This window comes from Protopterus annectens, chromosome 14.part0 (assembly GCF_019279795.1).
Source record: "Protopterus annectens isolate FY-2018-M chromosome 14.part0, PAN1.0, whole genome shotgun sequence".
NCBI lineage: Eukaryota > Metazoa > Chordata > Ceratodontiformes > Protopteridae > Protopterus > Protopterus annectens.
This window is the reverse complement of record NC_056748.1, coordinates 812,247,840-812,275,209: the sequence shown is the minus strand read 5'-3', so window position 1 is coordinate 812,275,209 and position 27,370 is coordinate 812,247,840. Positions and strand designations below refer to the sequence as shown.

Sequence of the window (27,370 nt, the reverse complement as noted above, 5' to 3'; positions counted from 1 at the left end):
ACATCAGCCTTGGAGCCGTCACTCTCTGTTCGTATGAGATCTCCTGGCTCTTCATAGCCGGAGGCTCCTTTGGCTCCGGACCGTGGCACTTTCGTGGTGATAAGGAGCATGCTGTCACCTGAGACCACTCCACTCTCAGCTCCATCGGCTCCTTCTCCCTCGATGCCTGTGCCTGCTTTTGACCCTTCTCCTCCCTCCAAGCGTAGTGAACCTATACCTCAGGACGCCCCATTGGACGACCCCACTTCTTCTGAAACCTCCCCTGAACATTCGGAGGAGGTCCCTCGGAAGAAAAAATATAAGAGGAAGCATCTGGACTACCCTGACTCCATCACTTCAGACTTGGATGAATCGGAGGGGTCCCCAAGGTCCCCCTCTGATGATGTCTCCTTTTCAGACATCTTGGAAATCCTTAGCTGGAAGTCCCTAGCCTTCTGAAGATGTTTGTCAACCTGGATGCATTTGATTCCCGACCCTCCACCTCTTGGGTGTCTCTGCCTTTTGACCCACTTCTCTCTGTAGTGAGTTGGAAGGCATGGAGCACTCCAGAGACCATGGAACCAGTTCCATGGAGACCTAATAAATGTATAACTGCCGCCGAAGACAAGTGCTTTCTTTCCAAAGAGGTTCTTGTTAATGCTATGGTGGTGGCAGCAGCCACTAAGAAGGAACTTGCGGAAACTTTATCTGTCCATCCACTGAACAAGGAGTCCCGTACGATGGACAGGTCTGGGAAGCGTATGTTCTCTTCAGCGACCTTTACTCTCAGGTTGCTGAATTATTTGTCACACATCATGCGACTTCAGAGGGATCTCCTGAAGGAGTTGGGAGATGCCATGCAAGATCCTACAGCTGAGGGAGTTGCGAACAGGGCAGCTTCCCAGCTTGCAACCTTGACTTCAGTGGTTAACTCCTCAATGAGGCTCATTTCCTACGCAGCAGATGGAGCGAGTAGGTCAGCAGGTACTGGAGTTGCTTTGCAGAGACGCTCCTGGATGCGTCTTTGCCAATTTGAAGAACCCTTCAAGTCTTACTTTACCAATACCCCTTTTGATGGTTCGTCCTTGTTTGGGCCTCAGGTAAAAGAGACTGTCACCAGGTGTGAAAAGGATGGCAAGACTCTCTCTGCCATGGGAGTCCGTTTTTCCACTCCATCTAGACCCTACCCTAAAGGTCAGAAGAGTGGAAAAATGTGGTTTTGAAAATCCCAGGGAACTTCGCCTGACACACATGGAGAATTTTCCCCCAGGGGCAGAGGGGGAAACAATAACGGAAGACGCCGGCCTCATGATGGGGGGATCCGCAACAGCAGGGTGACAGAGATATGTTCTCCACTAGGCCCTTCCAAGACTCCTGAAGGAAGGCCTGACTGTCCACCTTTTTAGGCAGTCGGGGGCAGAGTATCATTGTACCAAACAACCTGGCAAACTTTTATGAAAGATGCATGGATACTGTCAATAATATCCAGGGTTTACAAAATTCCCTTTTCCCAGTTACCACCCTCAAGAACAAAGCAGTCTATCCCAGACATTCCATCCAGTCTTTGGGATCAAGCAAACCTAGAAGTACAAATGTTGCTAGAAAAAAGAGCCATCCAAAAAGTCCCCACAGACCAAATCGAGTCCGGAACTTACTCAAGGATGTTCTTCGTGTTTCACTGTTGCAGTCATTACATTTGGGTAATCTGCTGGCAGGTTGCCCTCAGTCGATCTGAATAACAAAGTCTTGGGTCCTGCGTCGGTTGCTGTCTCCTCTTCCATGACGTCAGGTTGTCAAGGGTATAAAGCATGCAGCTGACACCATTTTATTCACTCTGTCTTGCGCACGGTGCTTGAAGCAGTTCGCAAGTGCCGGTCGGCCGACTCCTGAAATTTTCATATTCGAGTTTCAGAACCGAAGTCTTCAAACTAAAGCCAAGTACCCCATTGGGGAAACCTTTTCTTGCTCCTTACCGATGTCAGTAAAAGCTAATAATTGCATTACTTGTGGGAAACAAATACCTCATAAGGATTTTCATTTGTACTGTATTCCTTGCCTAGGCCCTGATCACAATGTGCCTTGCTGTCAGTTTTGTGCTAGATTTAACCAACGCACTATTAAGTGTTGGTACATTTTTGCTTCTAAATATTTTGGTTCAAGATTTAATTATCCTGAAATGTCGTTGGTTAGCAATCCAACTACTGGAGTTCATAAAAAACGCAAAGAAAAAGACTGAGACAGACTGTCGAGGTCCAAAACTGACGACGAAGCTTCTCCTAAGTCAGTCGCCAGTTTTCTGGTACTCAGTGAGGCGCTTTCGCAGCCTTGGATACCACTACTTTTGAGTCGCAGGCCTCTACCGAGACCCATTCAGAGTCTGGTATGCCGCAAGATTCTCAGAGTATTGAACCCGCAGATATCTCTCCCTTGGATGGGTCCAGAGCCGCTGAGCAGGCACCAGCTTCTGAGGGTGTTTTCAGGCCTCAACATTTTTATATTAAACTGACGCCAGCAACAAAAACAAGGTCAAAAACAACTTCTATGTCTAAAAAAACAACGCATGAGCCACGTGCTCAGGCCCCTATGCCTAAAAAACAGATGATCAAAATGGCTGAGGATTTAATTACCTTGATCAGGTATTCCCAACCCCCCCCCCCCCCCCCTGCTAAGAGGCCTAGGCAAGGCACTGATTATGAATCTTTGGGTTTCTTTTTCTGATTCCTCTTCTGATCAGGAATTTTCTATTCCACCCTATGAGGATTCTGATGCAGAGGAATCCATCCCATCTGCATCTCCTCCTGAGGATTACTCTTTTGGAGAGACTTTGCATACTTTAAGGGAACATTTTCACTGGGAGAGTCAGGACTTCTCTGAATCAAAAAAGAGGCTTAGAGATTTCCTTCTTCCTCAGCATAGGCTTTTGGCAATACCTCCTGTATTAGACATTGTTGATGATGTGTTCTCGGAATCAAGCATGGCTCTTGATTCCCTGCCTCCGGCTCCTAGTAAGCCAGACAGATATTACAGGGTTCCTGACTTCCACAAATTTCTTTTCAAAAGTCCTGCTGCTGATCCTGAGACTATTTCTCAGGGTCCCAAGGGTGTAAAGGACTCTACAGCCAAAAATCCTACCCCTTCTGATAGAGATTTCAGGGCGCTGGATAGATGGGGTAAGAAGGTTTATACGTCTGCAACCTTGGCAATCAGGGCTTTAAACTGCCAGTTTCATATGTTTAAATATCAACAGCATGTTATGGGCTTACCAAAACAGAAAATTATGTTGATTTCTGATTGTGTGGAAAATAGAGTGTTACAGGAATTATTGCATTCAGTAAAACAGGTTGGAAAGCATACTTTGCAATGTGGTTTTGATTCCTTGGAGGCCTCTTGTAGGGCCATCGTTACTGGATCTGTGATTAGAAGGCATGCCTGGCTCAAGGAGCAAAATCTGCCTGATCATGTTAAAGCTAAATTGTTGGATGCCCCTTTGCAGCATGATACTCTGTTTGGTAATAAGGCAGAAGAGGTTTTAAAGAAAATGGAAGACAAAGCTAAATCTATGCAAACTGTAAAAGATTTCTTGCAAGTGTAGCTACCCAGGTTCAGTAGGCACTGGCCTACTAAAAATTGGTCCTTTCCTGTGTCCAACAGAGCCACTCAGGGCAAATCGAGGCGCTCAAAAGGCTCCAGACACCAATTACAGGGTTTTTACAGGTCAAAGGAATGGGGTGCCTCCACCTCCAAATCTGGAGGAAACAAAGCACAGCCCTACAGTAAGCAGTCTCAATGACTTTCCTCTACCATCACCAAGCACTTATCATTTGGCAGCCCCCTTGGGGGGAAAGCTAGCACTTCATGCTCAAAATTGGCAGTTAATTGCCCAGGACAGGTGGGTATTAAACATAGTATCCCAGGAGTACAGATTTCATTTCCATACTTTGCCATTTCCAAACGGATGGCTGGATCTGCCACAAAACCAGTGGGCAGAGGCCCAGAAACAAGTCATGTCCCTCATGGATATGGGGGCTATTCAGCCAGTACCAGAAAAGGAAAAAGGACAAGGTTTTTATTCAAGACTTTTCCTGGTACCCAGAAAAGACAATTCATGGCGTCCAATACTGGACTTATCGATTCTGAACACGTTCCTGGACATTCCAAAATTCAAAATGCTGACTTTACAACAGCTACTGCCTATGCTAGGCAGGAATGCTTGGTTAGTAACTCTAGTCTTAAAAGAGGCATACCTGCATATCCCAATAAGGGAATCATGCAGAAGATACCTCCGCTTCAAAGCAGGTTTTTTGCATTACCAATTCTCTGCACTGCCCTTTGGCTTATCTACTGCGCCCAGGGTCTTTACAAAGTGCCTGGCACCAATAATTGCATTCTGCAGACAAAGAAGCATTAAAATTTATTCTTATTTGGACAATTGTCTCATTCAAGCAGAGGACAAGGACACTCTCTTCTTCAACATCTGGCATTTGTAAAAAGGCTTCTAGCATGCCTAGGGTACACCATAAACGAAAATAAATCACAACTGGTACCCTCTCAAATAATTACATTCCTGGGTGCAAGCTTGAATACAACTGCCCAGATAGCTTACCTCATGCCAGACAAACAAAGGCAACTGATGACATACTTCAAACAAATGGCAACAAAAACCCAGTTATCTGCAAGACAAATTCTGCAGGCTTTGGGGTTCATGGCATCCTGCATTCTACTAATTCCATATGCGAGACTGCATATGAGGAAACTTCAATGGTACCTAAAAAGTTTATGGAGTCAACATTGTCACAGTCTGGAAACAATGATTCCTCTCATTCCCTGCCTACAACAGAAGTTTCTTTGGTGGACAGAGACATGTCACCAAAACAAGGGACTGTCATTCACTCTACCCACTGCCACCCAAATCCTAACCACAGATGCATCAGACTATTCTTGGGGGGCCCACCTGGCAGGGAGATGCATTCAGGGCAAATAGAGCCCAAACAAAATGCATCTGCATATCAACCAGAAAGAGATGCTAGCTGTTCAGAATGCCTTGACAGCCTTCAAGGACTTGCTTCATCCAGGGCAACTACTGGTAAAGACTGACAACACCACAGTTATGTGGTACATAAACAAGCAGGGGGGGGGTACACATTCCTATCCCCTTTGCAAGCTAGCCATGGCTTTGTGGAACACAGCCTTGACTTACCAAATGCATCTTCAAGCTCAGTTCCTGCCAGGAAAGCAAAATACTCTGGCAGACGACCTAAGCAGAAATCTTATGGACCCGCATGAATGGAAACTGGATCCACAAATCTTCAGCATGTTAACACAGAAATGGGGGAGCGCAGACATAGATCTATTTGCCTCTCTCCAAAATTATCAGTTGGACAAATTCTGCACAAGAGCTCATCACAAAAAAGCATGGAAAGTGGATGCTCTATCCTTCAGCTGGAAAAACCTATCAGTCTATGCCTTTCCACCTCTGCCTCTACTCTCCAAGGTCTTACTAAAAGTCAGACAGGAAAAACCAAAAATGATCCTAATTGCTCCGGACTGGCCTAGCCAGCATTGGTACCCACTTCTAAGGAATATGTCTCACCTTCCTCCATGGTACTTGCCTCAAATACCTCATCTGCTGTCTCAGCAGAGCTATCAAATTCTGTACACTCAGCCCCAAACTCTGGATCTTGCAGCATGGCTAATCAACTAATTATTCAAACAACACCTCTCAGTAAATCTGTGATGGATGTCATTTTGGAAGCCAGAAGGCCTAGTACTAGAAAATCTTATGCTGATAAATGGAAGAGAGTCTGTGCTTGGAACCAAGCACAAGGAATAGACACAGCAAAGCCCAATATTCCTTAGATTTTACAATATTTGACTGAGATGCTTGACAAGGGCCTATCTTTTTCTTCAGTAAAAATCCATGCCTCTGCCATCTCGGCACATTACAACACAGAGCCTCCCCTCTTTTCTCATCCTGTGCTTAAACAGTATCTTAGAGGGGCCAAAAATGTAACGCCTCCCAGAAGAGCACCAACTCCTGCATGGGACCTCAATTTTGTCCTGGAAAACCTCTCCCTGCCTCCTTTTGAACCAGCAGCTACTGCGGATCTAAAATTTCTATCTTGGAAAACAGCATTTATTTTGGCAGTCACTTCAGCAAGAAGGGTTTCAGAACTATAGGCTCTCATGGCAGTGGAGCCTTTTATTATATTTTACCCAGACAGGGTGTCCCTCAGGACCAGTCCTTCTTTTATGCCTAAGGTGGTATCCAGTGTGGCTCTTAACCAGACCATTCACCTGCCAACTTTTTACCCAAATCCGCAGAACAAGGGGGAGCAGATTCTGCATTCATTGGATGTACACAGATGACTAAGATTCTACTTAAACAGGACCAAATCTCTAAAAGTCTGATCAGCTACTGGTAGCATTTGCTGCAGGGTCAGAGGGAAAGGCTATATCAAAGCAGACTATTTCTAAGTGGATAAGCCACTTCATTCATTTCTGCTATTTGCACCATGGCAAACCTGTGCCCAAGGGGATCAGATCACATTCCACCAGGGCTGCCTCAACTTCAGCAACTTTTCTAAGAGAGGTCCCAACCAAAGACATTCTAGAAGCGGCTGCTTGGACCTCTGTTCATACCTTTACAAAGCATTATCATTTACCTCTCTTCTTCAAATTCAGGGCAGGCTTTGCCACTGCAGTCCTGCAGGGCCTTATAGCCACTCCTAATGCTGTTTAGTTCCATCCTCCCATCCATAGCTTTGGGATTCTACCCAAATGTAATGACTGCAACAGTGAAACACGAAAAACATAGTACAGTTGTGTACACTTACCATAAATGTAGATGTTAGTGTATTCACTGTTGCAGTCCAGGTTGCCCACCCACCATCCCCCTTTCTATACCTTTTCTTTCCTTCACTATACTCAAAAGCCTTTGTGGTGTATTTGCTTTTGGTTGAAGGTAAAGTTTGTTTCTAAAAGTGCATTCATATATTTACTGTTTATTTTTATATATTATTTTTACTCCCCATTTGGAGGGGCACCTGACATCTGGGGCAAGAAAAACTGAATACAATGGCATCGGCTGCATGTTTTATACCCCTGACGACCTGACGTCATGGAAGAGGAGACAGCAACTGACGCAGGACCCAAGACTTATTCAGGCTGACTGAGGGCAACCTGCCAGCAGATTACCCAAATGTAATGACTGCAACAGTGAATACACTCGAACATCTACATTTATGGTAAGTGCACACAACTGTACTTTCTTTTTAGTTCCAAAGAAGACAGGGGACTGGAGACCCATCTTGGATCTCAGCAAGCTAAACAAATTAGTAAAAAAAGCGAAGTTCTGGATGGTAACGCTGCAGTCCATTCTCCCCTTTTTGGGTCAGGACAATTGGATGTGCTCATCGATCTCCAGGATGCGTACTACCACATAAAAATGGACAGGAGATCCAGGAGATTCCTACGCTTCTGGCTGGGAGCCAGTCTTTATCAGTTTAGAGCTCTGCCCTTTGGTCTCATCACAGTTCCCAGGGTGTTCAAGTGTATGGCAGTGGTCACATCTCACCCGAGACGTCTAGAATTCCAGGTGTTTCCATATCTAGACGACTGGCTCCTCATTGCTACCACAAAGCATCAACTAATCAAAGCGCAGGACTACACAATTCAAACCTGTTCCTAGCTAGGCATCACCATAAACTGTGAAAAGTCTGCCTTGTTGCCATGTCAGTGTATTACCTTCATAGGGGCAGACCTAGATACCAGAGCTATGATTGCAAAGCTGCCTCAAGACAGGGTGTCCACCATTTGTCAGCAAGTTTCATTCATCATGAAAAAGGAGAGAGTTCAGGCAAGAGTGGTACTGAAAGTCTTGGGCTTAATGGCTGCAGCAATTACTCTAGTCCGTATGGTTCGCTTCCACATGAGAATTCTGCAGTGGCTTCTTTTCGCTCAGTGGTCGTTCCAGGATTTACCAATGTCACATAGGATCTCAATCACGGAATCCTGCAAAAAGGACTTAGTATGGTGGCTTGTCTCCCCCAAGGTGACTCTGGGCAGACCCTTTCTAGACCCCTATCCAGTAGACACAGTGACCACGAACACCTCCCAGATAGGGTGGGCGGAGGATCATCTGGGACAGACTGTCCAAGGAATGTGGCAGCAATACAAGTATCACTTGCACATCAATGTTCTAGAGATGAGAGCAGTGCTTTTGGCATTGCAAGCACCTCAAGACTCTCTACATACCGGAACTATTGCAGTTCAGACAGACAATATGTCAAGCGGTATGGTACATCAACAAACAAAGCAGGACCAGATCTTACCCCTTGTGTCGGTAGGCCCCTTGAGTATGGCAATAGGCGATGTCTTCCCAACATTTTCTGATTGAGACTCACATTCCCGGAAAATCCAACGTTATAGTGGGCAAGCTCAGCAGGGCTGTCCTCATGCCTCACGAGTGGTCCTTGAAGCAAGAAGTTGCGGACTTGATTTTTCACAAATGAGGCCAACCATGCTGCAGTCTTTTTGCCATTTCCCTCAACAACAAATGCAGCAGCTATTGCGCCTTAGTCCCCCCACTGGGACAGTCACCTAGGGATGCACTTGTCCACGATTGGCCTCCGGGACTACTTTATGCTTTTCCACCCTTTCCTCTGATCCTCAAGGTACTTCAGAAAGCCAACTCACTGGGTTGCAAGCTCATCTTCATTGCTCCTTACTTGCCTCTTCATATATGGTTCCCGTTTCTCTGCCATCATCTGCAAGTGGAGCCTTGGATCCTGAACCCAGTTCCGGACCTTCTGATGCATCAGTCTGGCGTGCTCCACCCCTTCCTTCAAACTCTCAAGCTGGCAGCTTGGTTTCTCCACTTCCAGTCGTAGCCAGGCTCCAATGATTCCTTCACTGCTCCTGTTCCCAAGATTCTTGACTTCCTGGCCAAAATGTTCGAATGAGGGGCAGCTGCAGCTACCATTAGGGTCCAACTGGGTGCCATCTCCAATTTTCATGTGGGAGAGTTGGGCTCTAATATGTCCCATAAGCTGTGCAAAGCATTCTTATGAGGTACAACCCTTTTACGGACCTTAGTAAGAACCCCCCCCCCCCCCCGGGACCTAAACCTTGATCTGAAGTAGGCAGACTTCATTCGTCTGCAACCTGTGGGTATCGGATCCGACCTCGGATCCGAGCCGGCAATTCAAAAGCTTAGGCTCCTAGCTCCTCCCTCTTACCCATAACCCCTTGCCAAGCCCTGACTGACCTCAGATTTCGTTTGCCGCTTTTCAAGAAGCAACGGAATTCTAGAGCTCCTGGCGTTGGTTGAGATAAGTTTAGATTTTTTGACAGAAAAAGTTTTCAAATTCTCTGTTTTTGTTATTAATCTAGTTAGTGTTGTGTGTGGTTAAGGCTTTCCTCCCTCTTTAGTTAATTTTTCTCGGGTTTTCGTAGTTTGTTTGTGTGTGTGTGTATTTAGGCCTTAGGTTTGTGATGTCTGAAGCCCCTAAGGCTGTTTTCTCGAAATGTACCGAGTGTGGCCATAAGCTGTCCCCAGCAGATGGCCACACTCGGTGCGTTAAATGCTTGGGGTTGAACACCTGTCTTCTGGTTGTACCATTTGTGCAGGGTTCAACCCCGGGCTTTAAGGGAACGGAGGTCGGTTGGTGCTGGCGGGTCTTTTACCCCAGATACTGCTTCGCCTCTGCCCTTCCATTCAGCAACCTGTTGCTGTGAGTTCTCCCTCCGGCTGGGACTCAACCTCCCTTAAAGTTGCCGGAGGAAGGATTCTTCTAGGGAAAGACAGAAGGAGAGGCACAGGGAGAAGCACCACAAGAGGAGAGCCGAAACTTCTAGTTCGGCTCCTCCATCTAAGCGGGCCTCCCCTGTGCCTTCTAGCTTTCCTCCTCCTCGGCTCCACTCCCCTCGGTTCTCTCCTGGACCCGAGGAGGAGGAGGCTAGCCCTTCCAGGAGGTCACCGAGACGGCTCTCTAGGTCCGCTTCGGTGGCCTCCTCTAGATCGACTTTTTCAATGAGCGAAGCTGATATGGACCGGATGATGAGGAAATTCATCCAGGCCCAAATGCAAATGGGAGTGCTCCTAGCCCCCCCCCATCCGGGAGGGGCTTCGACCCCTTTTTTCGCCCCCTTAGCTCCTTCTCCGACCCATACCACGGGTTCGGAGCTATCGGCGCCGTGCAGATTTGGATCCGGGGGTGGGTTGGATCCGATAGGTCGGCGCACCTGGGATCCGTCCCATCCCTTGAGTGCTTCGGGTACTTCGGACCCGACCACTCGGAGCCGAGGGCCGAGCCTCGGATCCGAGGGAGCTGGTGTGTCTTCGGCTCCGTCCAGGTCGGAGCACACTGGTCTCTCGGATCCGACGGTTTCGCTCGACTCCGATCCGTCGCCGGATCCGAGTGGGGTCGGCTCGGGCTTAGAGAAGCTGGCTCCCTCGGCTTTCAACGCGTTATGGAAAGGGCAGTGTCGAGGACATCCGGACCCCGGTCCCTGCCACGGCTCCATCCCGCACTCCATTGCAGTTGGGCCAGGCCCCACCAGCCGGTCCCAGGGACAGCCCGCCACGATGTCCCAAGTGGTTTCCTTGGAACAACCAACTGCTGAAGAGTACTCCTCGGACAGCCCCCCCGATGAAGTACCTCGAAGCGTAAGTGCAAGAGGAGGCACATGGACTCCCTGAGTCCGTCACTGAAGACACGGACTTGGATGAAGGGAAGGCTCCCCTAGGTCACCCCTGAGGACGTCTCATTTGGAGACATCATGGAGATGTTAAGGATCGGGGGTGGTCTGCCCCAAGGCTTCTTCGACGAGTCTGTGTTCTTGGAGGCATTCGAGGCGGCCCTTCTACCTCTTGGGTGTCCTCCTGCTGACCCCTGGTGGATCTTATATCCATCAGGGCGTGGAAGGATCCGGACACCATTGAGCCTATCCTAAGCGCCGGACCGCATTCTTTCTCCTCCATCAGACCGCACCCACTGGAGTAAGGGTCCCCCAGTAGATGCCATGATGATGGCTGCAGCCACGAAGAGGGAATTGGCCCAGGAGAGTCCCTCCGTCCATCCTCCGGGCAAGGAGTCCCGTTCGATGGATCGCATTGGGAAGCGAGTTTTTAGTTCAGCGACCTTTTCCTTGAGAGCGCTGAACTACATGGCACATGTCATTAGGATGCAGCGGGATCTGATTAAAGAATACGCTGCATCTCCCCGAGTCCATCTCGAGTGAGGATAAACAGGTTTACTCCACCCGAATGGCCACTCTCAGATCAGTATCCAATACATCTATGCGGCTGCTGTCTCATGCTACTGAGGGAGCCGCTAGAGCCAGCGGAGCAGGCCTAGTCATGAGGCGACAGGCCTGGCTCCGCCATTGTGATTTTGCAGAGCCCTTCAAGGCGACCTTCGAATGCCCCTTTCGATGGTTCTGCCTTGTTTGGCAAGACTGTTCATGAGACATTAGTCCAGAGCGAAAAGGGACGGAAGACGCTGTCTGCCGTCGAATCCGCTTCTCAGCTCCCCAGAGGTCCTTCTCTAAGAACCAAAAGGGACAGAAGAAGATGTGGTTCCGAAGTCGCAGCAGTCCCAACCTGCTCGGATAACCAGTCCTTCCGTGGCAGAGGAGGACGGGAGGTCGCGTGCCAGAGGCAGGGGCTCCTGGCAATTTTGGGTCCAGAGAACCCTTTTCTGAGAGACCCACGCAGCAGCCCTGAAGGGTTGCCCGGCTGTCCGTCTCTGGAGGCAGTCGGGGGGCGGTTTTCGATGCACCTGACTTCTTGGGAGTCCATTACAACAGACAGTTGGGTGCTTCGACTTATATCCAGAGGATATTCAATACCCCTATTCAAGATTCCCAAATCTCGCAGCCTCCCAGATGTTCCACCCGACCAAAGGGAGGCGGCAGCTATCGAAATCGAGCAGCTGCTAGAAAAAAGAGCCATCCAGCGCGTCCCCCCAGATCAAGCCGGATTAGGGTTTTACTCCAGGTTCTTTTTGGTGCCAAAGAAGACGGGGACTTAAGACCAATCTTAGACCTTTCCCAGTTGAACCTGTCAGTAACCAAGCAAAAGTTCGGATGGTCACCCTGCAATCTATACTCCCCCTCTTGAGGGAGAACGACTGGATGTGTTCCATAGACCTCAAGGATGCGTACTACCACATTCGGATGGACAGACGATCCAGGAGGTTTCTTCGCTCCTGCCTGGGAGCCAGTCATTATCAGTTCAGGGTCCTCCCCTTTGGTCTCACCTCAGCCCCCAGGGTGTTTACCAAGGTGCTAGCGGTGGTAGCGGCCCACCTGAGGCTCCAGGGATTACAGGTCTTTCCGTACCTGGACGACTGGCTCCTGATGGCATCATCAAGGCATCTTCTGTGCTCAGCCAGGGATTACTTTCTTCAACTAGCACCAAGGCTGGGCATCACGATCAACTGGGAGAAATCTTTTCTGAATCCAACTCAAATTATAGATTTCATAGGAGGAAGACTAGACACCAGATCAATGCGAGCCTTCCTCACCCCAGACCGTATCGCCAGCCTGAGGTGTCATGTGACAGCAATCCTGCAACCATCTCCAACTGCAGCTTCGGTCCTGAGGGCCCTAGGTTCTATGGCGGCAGCTATCCCGCTTCTAATTCATGCCCGTTTACGCATGCGGGTTCTTCAATGGACCCTTCAAGTTCAGTGGTCTCCTCTTTGTTCGTCTCTAAACGCTCCGATTGCGGTCAGCAGAGCGTGCAGGGACTCCCTGCTGTGGTGGCTTCTTTCTCCGGAGCCCCTGGCAGGGAGACCTTTTTTGCGCTGCATTTCCCCGAGCCACAGTGACCACGGACGCTTCTTGCCTCGGGTGGGGGGGGCATTCTGCGGGAAAGATTGTCCAAGGCACGTGGAATCCCACAGAGACGTCATTGCATATAAATGTCCTGGAAATGAGGGCGGTGCTCCTAGTGTTGCAAGCACTTCACCACGTTATTCCTTCAGGGACTATTGCGATTCAGACAGACAACATGTCGGTAGTCTGGTATATCAACAAGCAGGGAGGAACCAGGTCTTACCCCCTTTGTCGAGAGGCCATGAGAGTCTGGGAATGGGCAATTTCCACCAAACGCTTTCTGGTAGCAACGCACATTCCGGGAAAGTCCAACATCCTTGCGGACAAGCTCAGTCACACCATCCTTTCTCCACACGAGTGGTCCCTCAATCTTCAAGTAGCGAAGAAGATTTTTGCCGTTTGGGGGCAACCCTGTTGCGATCTTTTTGCTTCTCCCTCAAACGCCAAATGCGACAATTTCTTCGCTCTGCTTTCCCACCAGGAGTTCCCGAGGATGCTCTGGTGCATGCTTGGCCTCCCGGTCTCCTTTATGCCTACCCTCCACTTCCTCTGATGCAGAGGCTTCTGCAGAAAGCCAACAGTTTGGGGAGCAGAATGATTCTCATTGCCCCATTCTGGCCTCGACAACCTTGGTTCCCCTTTGTATGGTCTCACAAAATCAATCCACCATGGATTCTGGATCCAATTTCGGATCTCATCTCTCACCCTCTGGGAATGCCAGTTCCCAATCTGCGGACCCTGAAGTTGACAGCTTGGCTGCTCCAATTCCAACCTTAATTAGGACTCCCGGTATCTCTTCACCAGTCAAGGCCATTTTGGTGGCTGCTCATAAACCTTCCACCAGACAGGTTTATCGGAGTAAATGGAAGAGGTTCTCTATATGGGCAGGACAGAGAACTGTGGATCCTTTTTCAGCACCTATGTCTGCGGTGCTGGATTTTCTAACAGACCTCTTTCATCAAGGGGCTAGTTCTTCCACGATTAAGGTACAATTGGCGGCTATCTCGCATTATCACATTGGTCATGACACAGCTCCCCTTATGACAGCGAAATTATGCAAAACTTTTCTCGAAGGAGTTTTTTTGTTAAGGCCTCCAGTCAAGGAGGTTGTACCGCCTTGGGACTTGTCTTTAGTCCTGCAGGCCCTTACTGCTCCTCCCTTCGAGCCTGCAGCTTCTGCTGATTTAAAATACCTTTCCTGGAAGACTGCCTTTCTGGTAGGTATCACTTCAGCCAGAAGGGTGTCTGAGCTTCAGGCTCTATGTGTCAAACCGCCTTATCTTTCTTTCTTCCCTGATAGGGTGTGCCTCAGGACCAATCCATCTTTTCTTCCGAAGGTCTCTTCTGAATCCAATATTAACCAGTCAATCAATTTGCCTGTGTTCTTTCCCAAGTATTCAAACAAAGGAGAATACAAATTGCATTCCTTGGATGTTCATAGACAATTACGTTTTATATTAACAGGACAGCTGGCCACAGGAAATCAGATCAGCTGTTCGTCTCCTTTGCTAAATTTGCTCTGGGTAAAGCAGTATCTAAAGTCACTCTATCTAAATGGATTGCTAATTGCATTCTGCAGGCATATGACACTTCAGGCAGACCTGCTCCTCAGAGGGTTACGGCTCATTCTACTAGGGCAGTTTCTACGTCAGCCGCCTTTAAGTCCCGTGTTTCGTTGGATGATATCTGGCAGCTACTTGGGCCTCGCCTCATACTTTTATTTCTCATTACAAGGTGGATGTTATTTCTAGAGGAAGAGCATCCTTTGGCTCAGCGGTGCTCGAACATCCTTCCATGACGGCCCAAGATTCAGGTAGCTAGGGACTCTGTCCCACAGGTTGCAGACGAATGAAGTCTGCCTACTTCAGATTTAGAAGTTATGTACTCACCATAACGTTCCATCTGAGTAGGTGACTTCATTCGATGCAACCATCCCCCCCTCCATCCCCCTGACCTTTATAGAGCGAGTATTTATGCTGTTTTAGTGTACTGTGGTCAGTATTTTGAGGCAAACTCAATCTGAGGTCAGTCAGGGCTTGGCAAGGGGTTATGGGTAAGAGGGAGGAGCTAGGAGCTCGGAGCCTAAGCTTTTGAATTGCCGGCTCGGATCCGAGGTCGGATCTGATACCCACAGGTTGCATCCGAATGAAGTCACCTACTCAGATGGAACGTTATGGTGAGTACATAACTTCTAATTTTAGCCTCTCTGGTTCTTACACCCTTTGAACCAGCATCATCTTGTCCCCTGAAATTTCTGTCTTGGAAAACCATCATCTTGATTGCCATCACCTCAGCTAGTTGGGTTTCTGAATTACACGCTTTATCTATTCACCTGCTGTATCTCATCTTCTACAAAGATAGAGTTTCTCTCAGAACCAGTCCCTCCTCCTTACCAAAGGTGTGTTCAGAGTATAATTTAAATCAGTTCATCGAGCTTCCTCTGTATTCTTCCTCAATTATGGCAACAAGACAAAGTATACGCTCCACCAATTGGATGTCCATAGACAATTATGCTTTTATCTACACAGGACCAAGGACTTTAGAAAATCAGATCAATTGTTTGTATCCTTTGCTGACAATAAACAAGGTTTTCCAGTTTCAAAAGTGACCTTATCAAAGCGGCTGTCAAGAAGCTTCCAGGGAAAGCCTGAGTCACTCCACCAGGGTCTTGGCTACCTCTGTTGCCTTCCAAGCCAAATTGCCTTTAGATTCAATCTGTACAGTAGCAACTTGGGCAAGTGCTCATACCTTTATCACTCATTACAAAGTGGATGTGGTTTCCCAGAATAGGGCATCCTTTGGTTCCACGGTCCTGAAGAGTTTATTCCAGTGAGCCACCCAAGAACCAGGTGCTGGGGACATGGTCCCAACCAGCAAGAATGAAGATGAGATTGAGACAACATAACATAAAGAAGTTATGTACCTACCATAACGTCAATGTTTGTTGTCCTTCATCTCGCCTTCCTTCTTGCACCCCCCCCTTCCCCCTTCTGGGGGATTGAGAGGAATTCTCTCATTGGTTACACTGGCTGAGTTTCCTGTTGACATACCAGGTTAAGTTGACCATGCCTTGTTTTTCTTTTTTCCTTCCTAACCTTTGAATGTATAAGAGCTTAGTAAAATTTGAAATTTGCCTTTTACTATGTTTGTCTAGTGTGGGTTATCACAAACGAGACCTGGGTAGCTACCGCTAGGCATGTTGGGATAGGGGTTAGCCTAGAGCCAGTATAAGCTCTCGAGCTATAGTAAAATGGCAGAGTCGGAGCAGAGGATCGGCTCCAAACCCAACCAGCAGGAAGGAAGGCGAGATGAAGGACAACAAACATGGAACATTATGGTAGGTACATAACGTCCTTTTACTTCTTAACCATAACTCTTATTTTCACCCTGCTTTTAAACTCCACTTTAATTTTTATCCCACTCCCTAGGTATATTTTCAGAAGAAATTTCTGTCTTCTCCAATAACTCCTGAATAATTTCCACTACCCATTCCTTAAATTGCTGTCTTTCAAATGTATAGGTGGTAAAGCGCCAATGTGTCTCATTTCATTACCCTGCATTTTTATTTTGGTTGTTATTGGTGGATGATGTGAAATTATTGGATGTGTATCAAAGCTTTCAATTAAATGCATATGTTCCTGTGAAATTTAAGTTCGGTCTAGTCTAGCCCAGTTTTTTATATATTGGAGAGTATGTAAATTCACTCCAAACTCCTATTGCTGAATTCACATCTTCCATGCCAAATATTTTCATAAATGTCTTCAAAACTCTACCCTCCTTTGTTATATTTCCTCTTCTGGGCCCCTCAGACACATCTTCACTGCTGCAAATTAAATTCCAGTCCCCACATACAAGTAATATTTCCTGCTGGCAGCTGATTATTTCTCCCAGAATTTTCTTAAGCTCCATTGTAGCAGTTTTAGGTGGAATATAAATTCATTCCAGTGAAATCCTCCTTCCTTGCCAGTAGCCACTTAGTACAACAAATCTACCATTATTGTCTCTTTTTATTCACTTCTGTCATTATCGGAGCTCCTCTTGCAATTAATGCAAGTACTCCTTTTTACCTTTGTTGCAAGTATTCTGCTGAATAACCATCCTGAAAACCTTTCATTATCAAATGCACACGTTCACTTCTTTCCAAATGTGTCTCTTGCACACAGCTATTTGCACACTGCATTTTTTAATATAGTTCATTACTCTTTCTTTTTTGTATACATCTGTGAGACTACTAACATTTAAATATAATATAGAAAGCATCATTATGTTAAAAACTGATCCCCCCCCCTTTTGTGTGCACCATTTGTTTTTTTACTAATTGTCTGGATCCAGCTTTTATGTTGCATGCATACACTAATTTTTGGCAGGTTGATCTTTTATACAGTTGTTTCTTGTCATATCATTAATGTTTGGAAGATCACTTAGGAGACAGGAAGAGGGTTACTTAGGATAGCTCTGAGTGAAAGCTGGACCTAAAAACCAATCAACCTGTAATAAAATAACTGAGAATGGTGTAAAATATGGCTCTAGGTGATTTAGTCATTTTGACTAATGTCGCCAAAATTGTCATAGGTAGTTACTGGTAAGTGGGTTGAGGACCTGGCCTACTCCGAGCTATGCTAGGGATGCATGCTAACAGTGAGAGGGGTGTATGTGCCCCTGTTGGCCAGTGTGTGCCCACCATAAAGCCCAACAGCCCTGGTTCAATAAGCTATTGGCTAGTTGCCCTGCCTAGGTTACCTGGGATAGTTCTGTTGAGCGAATGCTGGATGTAAAACCAGTCAACCTGCCAAAAATGAACTGAGAATTGCTACACTTAATGTAGGTTCACTAACAGGACGCAGCTTGGAAGTGGATGACACGATGATATGGAGGAGGCTGGAAGTCCTGTGTATCCAAGAACCAGAAGAAAAAAAACACCACAGGCTTGCAGTAATCACGGAACACTATTTTAATAAATCCACACAAGACAATAAAAGATTACTTTCACCCTTCACAATATCTAGAAGGCTCTAAGGTCAACAGAGACCAGGCTGAAGACCTAGACATTTACTGGAGAAAAAGCACAACAGTTCAAGGAATTTCTCTGGGCTCTATAACCCCAAGAAAAGGAGGAAATGGGTGGAGTTGAAGAAGAATGGCAGCACCTCAAAACAGCTTATGCGAGGACTACAGAACAGATATGTGGCTGAGGCAGATATGGAACTAAGGTACATTAGGAAAGCTGGTGGTGGAATGCGGAAGTCCAGGAAATCATAAAAAGAAGAGTGCAGGAAAATGTGAGAGATAGAAAATACTAACCAGGCTAGGAAGGAATACTGGTTGGCTAACAAAGAAGCTAAGAAAGGAGTTGCAATAATAAAAAGTAAGGCATCAGAGGGCACTGTACCAGCTTTTGGAAAGTGATTCAGTAGGTGGCACAAATGAACTGTATCAGGTTGCAAGGCAAAGACAAATATAAAGAAGATAGTCAGATGCCCTTTATAAGGGATGCCAGCAACAACCTGCTTTACCAATCCAAAGGATGTCAAAGGCAGATGGAAGGAGTGGTTCCAGCAGCTTCTCAATGAAGAAAACGCACAGAAGCTGAACTGACACAGAAACAGCCTACTATGAGAGAAGAGGAGTAGCCCACCCCAGAAGATGTAAGGATAGTACTAAGGAAAATGAAGTCAGGGAAACCAGTAGGCTCAGATGAGGTCACAGCAGGTATGATAAATATGCTGTGTGAGATAGGGGATAAATGGCTTCTGAGGGTACTTATAGCAGTGTGGAGAGAAAGGGGTATCCCAGATGACTGAAGAATAAGCATACTCGTGCCAGTGTACAAGAACAAAGGGGGCATCCACAACTGTGAGCAGCACAGGGTCATCAAACTCCTATCACATTGCATGAAAGTTCTGGAGAGAGTGATTAATAAAAGGATATGCAGAGTAGTAGAAATTAAGATGGGAAATGAGCAGTTTGGATTCAGGTTAGATAGCAGCACAACTGACCCAATGTTTGCAATGAGACAGTTAGTTGAGAAGAAGCTAAAGATGAGGAAAGAGTCCAACTGGGCATTCCTAGACTTGAAGAAAGCATATGACAAGGTCCCAAGAAAGCTGATTTGGGCAGTAGTGCAGTGGTTCAAAGTCCAAGAAACAGTAGAATTAGTACAGGCTGTATACAAGGACCCATTGACTCAATATGAACAGTGTTTGGCCTCGTAGAGGGGTTCCCAATGTGAGTGGATGCGCACCAGTGTTCAACTCTGAGCCCACTGCCATTCATACTGGTGGATTACATTGCAAACAGGTTGGAGGGGAACAGATCAACAAAGTTGCTTTATGCAGTTGATGTGGTATTCTAGGCAGACAGTGAGCAAGAACTTCAGCAAAGGATAGTGGAATGGAATGCAAAACTGAAGGCACATGGGGTGAAATTAAACACAGATAATACAGTGGTAATGGCAACAGCCTGGGGAAATTAGAAGAGGCTGAGAATTGAGATAGAAGGGAAGATATTGGAACAGGTAAAGAGCTTTGGGTATCTGGGAGGGGTGGTGGTGGAGGAGAAGGAACTCTGAAAAGGTCAAAGCTAGAATCAGAGGGGCTGAAGCCACCTAGCATAGAGTCTGAGGTGTAGTCTGGCAGAAAAATGCCAAAGAAGCTGAAACGTAAGGTGTACAAAACAGTGGTGCAACCAGTACTACTGTATGGTACAGAAACCTGGGCAGTAAAGGCAGAGCAGATGAGAAAGCTAGAGATGATGGAAATGAAGAGCCTGAGAAGGGGGGGGGGGTGGTAGGATGCACACTGTGGGACAGATGATGAAATAAGGGCATAAGAGCAGAAGCCAAAGTAGCTCCAGTTACAGAAAAGATTAGAGAGAACTGATTATGGTGGTTTAGACTTGTGCAGAAAAACAGAAGTCAGTTTGGTGAAGATGATTTGGAACAGACAGGAAGAAGGTAAGAGGAAATTAGGACATCCAGTAAAGAGGTGAATAGATTGTGTGAAAGATCATCTGCAACAGTCAGGCATGAGTTTCGCAGAAGGCAAGAGTGTGGCATTGAATTGAGATATGGCGACAGTTAACACAATACCCCGACCTCATGCAGAAAAATGGGATAATGGGGGATGATTATATCCTTTTGAGCCTATGTCACATCTTACAAAGCTTTTTGTTTTATTGAATGCCCTCAAATAAAAAACAAATACACCCCTAAAACCTGTTAACTTCCACTAACACGCAAAATTCTGTGCATCTTCTAATATTGCAGTTTTGCTCTCCTAATAGGAACAGTTGTCCCAAACTGACAGCCACATTCTCAGACTTGGGTTAACCTAAAAGGAAGGTTATCCATGCGAAGATGCATAGTACAGCATGTACTGCTACTAAATGCTGTCTTGTTTTATCTTTATTAATCTTCCAGATTTTGCAAACACTTGAATGTTTTAAACATTATCTCCTAACTATTGAAAGAAAGAAGTATTCTGTTTTTATTGCTCTTTTATCAGGTTGTCTCCATGAAGATGTGAGAACCAGATATAGAATTGCTTCTACACGCATTTATTTATTTTCTAGAGGAAAGCTTTATTATATTCAATATTCTTTATTTGCCTTCTCTTAAAACATGTTTCTAGGTTAAACCAAGAGCTCTAATCCAGTCATTCCCCTGTGCAAGAATGAGAAAAAAGCACATCAGTTTTTCTTGTATCATGCTCTTTTGACCACCTTTTTTTTTACATTGGAGTGCCTACATTTCTTAAAACTGAGCAAAGGAGAAAGAGAAAAGAAAAAAAAAACAGGGGCACCTGTTTACTCCAGTATCCCCAAATACACTTGAAAGAAAGTGAGAAAACTTTACTTTATAGCATGTAGATTATATCATGCATTATAAAAATACTGCGGTTAAGAACACAATTTTGTTTTACTTAACTCTCTTCTTCCTCTTCCCCTCTCCTAAGTGTTCTTCCAAACATTAATGATATGAAGTAAGGCATATGCTTTAGAGTCCCCTGCAAGTTTAACAAAGTCAAAAATGTTTAGTATTTCCATGTTTTCTTATGTTTCACAAATATAATTAATGCTTTGTAATCTTACATTTGTGTGTCAATTTCCAAGTTGCTGCTTTTATTCTTGTTTATCTCCATCTCCCAAATACAGTGTCTGCTTCATTTCCAATGTACTCTTGGTTCTTTTAGTCAGCTCTTGTGCTTTTTTCTTGTCTTTTAAGTATCTTCCATTGAAACAGCTTTCACTGGCACAGTTCTCTATATGTCTTCTTTACTAGAAGCAACAGCAGCAGAATCTTCTGTTTCACAGCTCACGTTTTGTTGGACAAGCTTTTGTATTTCCTTCTTAGCATGTTCTTCATCAAAAAATGTCATTGTCCCTTCAGGAAAGAATATTCTGAAGATAGCTGGGTACGGCAGTTTAAATTTTACACTTGCTTCTCAACATTCCCTGATTAGTGGAATAAATTTACTCCTTTTCTGCCTGGTATATAATGAATAGTCATTTCCACAAACTCTACTGTCTCCCACTTTTAGTGCTTTTTTCTTCAGCCTTGTTTCGTTCAGAATTAACTCCTTTTTCTGGGAGGATTGCATATTTACTATTACAGGTCTAGGCTGCTTTCTCATGGCCAGGTTTGGAGCATACACATTATGTGCCCTTTCAGTTATATGCACCACAAATGTGGGAACGTCCATGAAAAAAAAATGCAGAGCTGAAATGGACAAGAGAATACCTCTACATTTTAAACTCACCAGCTGTGGTCCCCTGTAGGCAATTTGGCATGGCAAGAATATCTGTTATATACAGCATTTCCTAAACAGATATGTAATGGACATTTCAAGCTGTGTACTTTTTGTACTTTGGAAACAGACTGATCTTAGCACAGGTCAAACATTATTCTGTTAGGGCTGCTTTTTTATCAGCTTTTTTAAAGGCAGTCTCTGGTCTTGAAATTTTGAGGTTGTGAGTTGGCCTTCCTTCTACAACTTTGATAGACAAAAGTTGGATGATCATTCTGGGACATGGGGTAGTTTGGTGACCTCTTAGTCTGCTGTTATTTAGGTGTGGACACAATGAGAATTGAAGCTGTTCCTCTTTTTATTCAAGAGGTTAGTGGAAGATTAGTTGCTGTCTAGTCACTAAACCTTCCTGGTTAAATTAAAAGTGCTTTCTTGGAAGAGTCTGTCAATGCTTTTTTACCAGTTTGCCAAGCTGCTTTTAGTAGGTTTTAGTTTAATGTAGCCAGACTACTAAACTGGTAACTATGTGAGGGTTTATTGCATACTGCTTTGTTTGTTGGTATTATGCCAGTATTATTGGCATTGTTTTAATATATCTGTCCTCCTTGAAACTAATAATTGAAGTTCACTTCGCACATCAATGCAACGCATTTGTAGATTGTATTTTTCAGATAGTTCCATAAGGGAAATCTGGTACTCTTTGATTTTTTCCCTTTAGAACTAGCTAGACCAGAGTTAAGGGAGGTGTCACTTGATTAGGTTAATCTGTCCTTAAACATGTGCACTTTATTGTAAAGGGCATGTAATTGACATGGCTGCCCTATTCTCAAAGTGGTATAGATTTATTTGTTTTATTTATATATATTTTTGTTTACCAAGGTAGTGTACTGAACAATATTGTCCAATTTCAAGCTCAGCCTTGGTAAAATACAAAACATTTCATGAACAAAAATACAGAAATGTAAGCAATAAAAGAGAAGTTCAGACTGATTACATAGAAAAAAACTGCATATGTACATTCTAATGAAAATCACAGTGCAATGTACATTCAAGCAGAGTGTAATGTACAATGTAGAAATTAGTTTCTGAAGTGAGTCAAGAAGAGACTTGGTGGTTAGGTATTGAAAAATGTATGTTATATTACTGAGGTGATGGTACATATTTGGGAATAAGCTAGTAGGCGATTAAAGAAAATAAACAGTCTTCTGTTATGGTGAGTACATCATACTACTGTAATTTGTGGTGTCATTACTGCAGCACATACTTTTCTTATGCCAGTCTACTGTGTGTACAGCTTATACTTATGCATTCTTATTTTTCAGAGAGGAGCAAGAAAAGATGAATGTGTGGGTAGCCCTGTTAAATCTGGAGAACATGTATGGAACTGAAGAGACACTGACAAAAGTGTTTGAAAGGGCCGTACAATACAATGATCCTTTAAAGGTGCATCAGAAGTTGGCGGATATCTACACCAAGTGTGACAAACATAAGGTGGGCACCATTTTTTCAAACAGTAAAAAAGCTGCTTTAGTAATAAAAATACATGTTCACAAAATCTATTTATTTTCTAGAGCAAGTTAGTGTAAAGTTTTGGCTGTCATGTCGGCAACAAGAAAAAATTATTGTCTTCCGGCAAGGAAGAGAAGAGTAGAGAGAGAGAAAATCCAAGGGGTTTAGCTGGAGCACTACATAGAGAAAATGATGAAGGAAGAGACATTATGCAGACTTTCAAAAGGTGCAGAACATCATGTGACATGGATTTGCACAGACCTATCTCATCAGATGAATTGATTTCTGTGAATGTGTGAAATTCTTAATGGAGAATCTTTAACAATGATGAATCTTCAAATTCATTTTGCATGTTGGTATAATATTTATCATAGAGCTTACATGTGTTTAATGAATGAAGTTAGCTGAATAGTGATACTTTTGGTCATCAGATTACTGATTGACTTGCCAGTAGGTCACAGAGGTTCTTAGTACACAGAGCATGTAATGAGCAATACATGATCTAATTGTGAAGGCCGTCTGCAGTGGTACTGGTTGAGATTTCCTGTTTTGATACCATCCAGTCTGTTTAGTCCACACACACACACACACACACACACACACACACACACACACACACACACACACACACACACACACTTGTGTATACTTCTGCTCTCTTATCATACCACATGCTGTGCTAGGAGTCCTCCTGTCCCTGCTGCACATTTTTTCTGTTACTTAGTCTTCAGTGGGACCCTGTAGCACTTTTATGGTTTTTACAAATGTGCATGATTGGACGATCCCCAGCTTTGACGTTTAAAACAAAATCAAAGCACTCCTGTAGTCATCAAATCACAAGCTAGGATTTTTACTGTGAGTTGTGCTACCTGAGAGAGAGGCACAATGTGTAAAAAAACTGCCTTGTGTTATCACATAGAAGGTGAGGATTTTTCAAGGTGACCAACGTTGCAATAGGTACTGATGTCTGTTGACTGTCCAAGGGTAGGGTTTGAGACATGAAAAGAGGACAGTGATCAGGAGGCCAGGCACTGGCCAGTGTCCCCTCATAAAGTCAATTTTTGCAGTGGCATTCAATGCTGTGCACCTTCAAAGCTTCATTCACTAGCAAGGGATCTAACTTTTGCCTATCTTTTGCTAAGAATGAGAGGTGTACTCTTGGTGACCAACTTGGGAAGTGCATCATGGTATGTCTTCATCATTATTCTTCGTTTCAGTATCTAAAGCATGGCCAAGATTTGCCCTCTCTCTATTGGAGAATCCTTGATTCATGATGTAGACTTGGTGACAAACTCTAGACTAATGAAATTCACTCTAACCACGTCCCTCCTGAGCAGAAGATGGGACACTGGAAATAGCTTTTAAGTTTTTTTTTTCGTGATTTGTGTTCTAACAAATGGCACTTGATTTGAATGTGTTTGATTACTTGATATGAATCTTTCTGATTTCATGCCTCGTTACATGGCTCAGAGAGGGCAAACAGTAGTTCATCCTCATTGTCCTTGGTAGCATAGAAATGCATGGAAATACAGTGTCAGGCTTTGGTGTCCCTAAAAGTACAGGAATACATCACAGCACAAACCAAAGATGATGTGACAAGTGCCCCCCAAGGTAGAAGACTTCATCTGTTTCCTCTCTTATTTTTTGCATCAGTCATTTCCTCACTTTATAGGAATGATTCATTGAGACTAGGGACCACCCTCTTCAAAATAGGGGTCTTTGGGTATTGCTGATTGTCACTGTTGTAGGTTTTTGGGTAAGTACTAGGCAGTTATTCTACAGATCTTTAAAAGCCTAGCAAGTAACCTCATATTGAAAAACAATCCATCCAGCCTCAAGTACAGCAGTTCAACAGACCTGGAGAATATTTGAGGCTGGGCCCATCCAGTTATCTAGGTTTATCTTGAAGGTGGCAGAAAGAGGTGGGGTGCATTTCTGGCATCTTGTGGATATCTGTTCCATATGTGCAGAATACATAGGGATATGACTAGTCTTTCACTGCATATTGGATGTCTGTATTGTTGCAACACTAAATCTCAGTCAACTCTGTTTATTATCTATTGTACAAGTACTTTAAATTATGATATCTCTGTCATGTCTTTATACCACTGTATAAAAACTATCATTGTGTCTGTGTTTTTATTTATTGTTACTGTGTGGAGCTTTTCTTCCGGGCCTCGTTTGAAAATGGGGTTCTGCCGATTTAGACTTTCCTGGTAAACAAATGTAAAATAAATAAATCTGTTTTTTATTTGTTGATGAAAATTTAATTTCTTTAATCTGGTATTTGAGGAACAATTTCTTCTGTGAAGTAATGCAAAGTCAGTCAGGGTTGGATTTTTCATAGCTTGAAAGGCTAGAATTAGATCTCCACGTAAAAGTGTGTAAGAAATGGAGTATAGAGAGGGCGGTCAGCATTGTTAGCTTTTTGACCACTTCCTGTTTTGGGATGGTAGCACAGTGTATTGCCTTCTATAGTTACCTGTGAATTGGCCTAAGCTGCTACATTTAAATTTTGTAATAAAGAATATCAAATTTTAGAAAAGTGAATTTGTCACAAACTAAAATATTTGAAATCTGTTGACATCTTCTGTTAGTATAAATTGTATGACTAGTACACACTTCTAAGAGATTGTTTTTGGTTCATTTTTTTCTTTCTTTACTCTAGCAAGCTGATGAACTGTATAATACAATGCTAAAACGCTTCCGCCAGTCAAAGGATGTGTGGCTGGGTTATGCTACATTCCTGATGAAACAAGGACAAGCTGAGGCTACTCACAGACTTTTACAGCGAGCTCTCAAGTGCCTGCCAGACAAAGAGCGTAAGTACAATTACCAAAAGGTATTTGATATAACCATCGGTTTTTGCATTGGGTTTGATTGGGAATTAGCACTTAGTGTCCAGTTTTCTATTTAGTTCAGCATTTTTATCTAGAGTGCTAATCACTGAAAAATCAGTGTGTTTGAGAGAGCAGTAACTGAGTTAGTAATACTACACAAAGGTATCACTTGTTGCATTGCTTCCCTTGTGGCATTTAGTCCCACAGCATATGCATATAGGATGCAATCAGAAGAAACTCTGAAATGTTGTACAAAGATATTTGATAACCTGCCTTTGTCGGGGTATGGGAAGGTCTTTTGTAGGAGCTTACTCAAGAGCACAACTCAGGCTAGTAATACATTTCAAATACTCAATAGAGTTAAGCGTTTATTTTAATAAGGAACTCAATGTACAGTAATTGCTGATTAATGCTTATATTCACAAGATATTTGAAAACCTAACATCTATTATGTGTAGTGAGTAGCCCAATGATGGAGATATTTTCATGTTAAGATGTCAGAATGTAAGGAACATCTTTTCTAACCACCTTAATATCACAAGACAGGAATAAAGGCTTTTGTGATGGCTTTATCAGCATACACATTGCACTGCTTTGGAACTGCATACCAAACAGTATTAGTTTAACGTGAGGATTTGCTGAAGTGAGTCATGTAACTGCAACCTGGATAGAGCCTGGACTGTGAATTTAGTTCCAGGGTCCCTTAATCACTATATTTACAACGTAAATTTTTAAGACTCATTTTTATTTAAAATTTTTCTCTGTGGTATAAAAAGGTGAAATACTTTGACTTTTTATCAAGGAACATTGAGAATAAAAAAATACATAACAGAATTCTGGGTATTAAAAGAAAATAAAACATAACATGCAATCTGTATTCTCTATAGAAGGATAACATTAACCATCTTGAAACGTTTTAAGGTTCAAGCAAAGAATTGCAGGTATATTAAACTGAAATGATTCTTTAGCAGAACATAGCGCAACTCATATTTAGTAAGTTGATTTTGTTTGTGGCAGTCCTGATCAAATTTAAAAGGGGGGGGGATAAGCTGAAGTTTAAATTCTAGTTTGAAAACAAGATGTCAAAAATTATTTTATTTGCTATCGAGTGGGGAAAAATGCACATTGACTGACATAAGAAATTGCTCAACTGAAAGTGGTGTATTATTTAGTTGCCCATAAAAAGTATCAATTTTCTTTAATAAAGATTGAAAACCTAGAATGCGTTTTTTAGGATAGTAACAAGGTGAAATACTTGACATTTTATTAAGAAATATTCTGAATATGAAATACCTAGCAGAAGTTTACATTTTCAAAGAAAAAACATAACATGCAGTCAGTACCATGTATAAAGGGGTAATATTAACCACCTAGAGACATATTTAAGTACAAACAGATAATTACAGATGTACTAAACTGAAATGACTCTTCAGCAGAGCATAATGTAAGCAAGTTAAG

General features: G+C 44.0%; 1 protein-coding gene across 1 annotated transcript in view; it reads left to right on the top strand.

Moving 5' to 3' along the window:
* PDCD11 (programmed cell death 11) overlaps positions 1–27,370 on the top strand; it is a 1,563,481-nt gene that overhangs the window by 1,483,059 nt on the left and 53,052 nt on the right. The window contains 2 exon segments of the mRNA XM_044056566.1: positions 22,886–23,054; positions 25,741–25,894. Coding sequence (XP_043912501.1) covers positions 22,886–23,054; positions 25,741–25,894 — 323 coding nt within the window.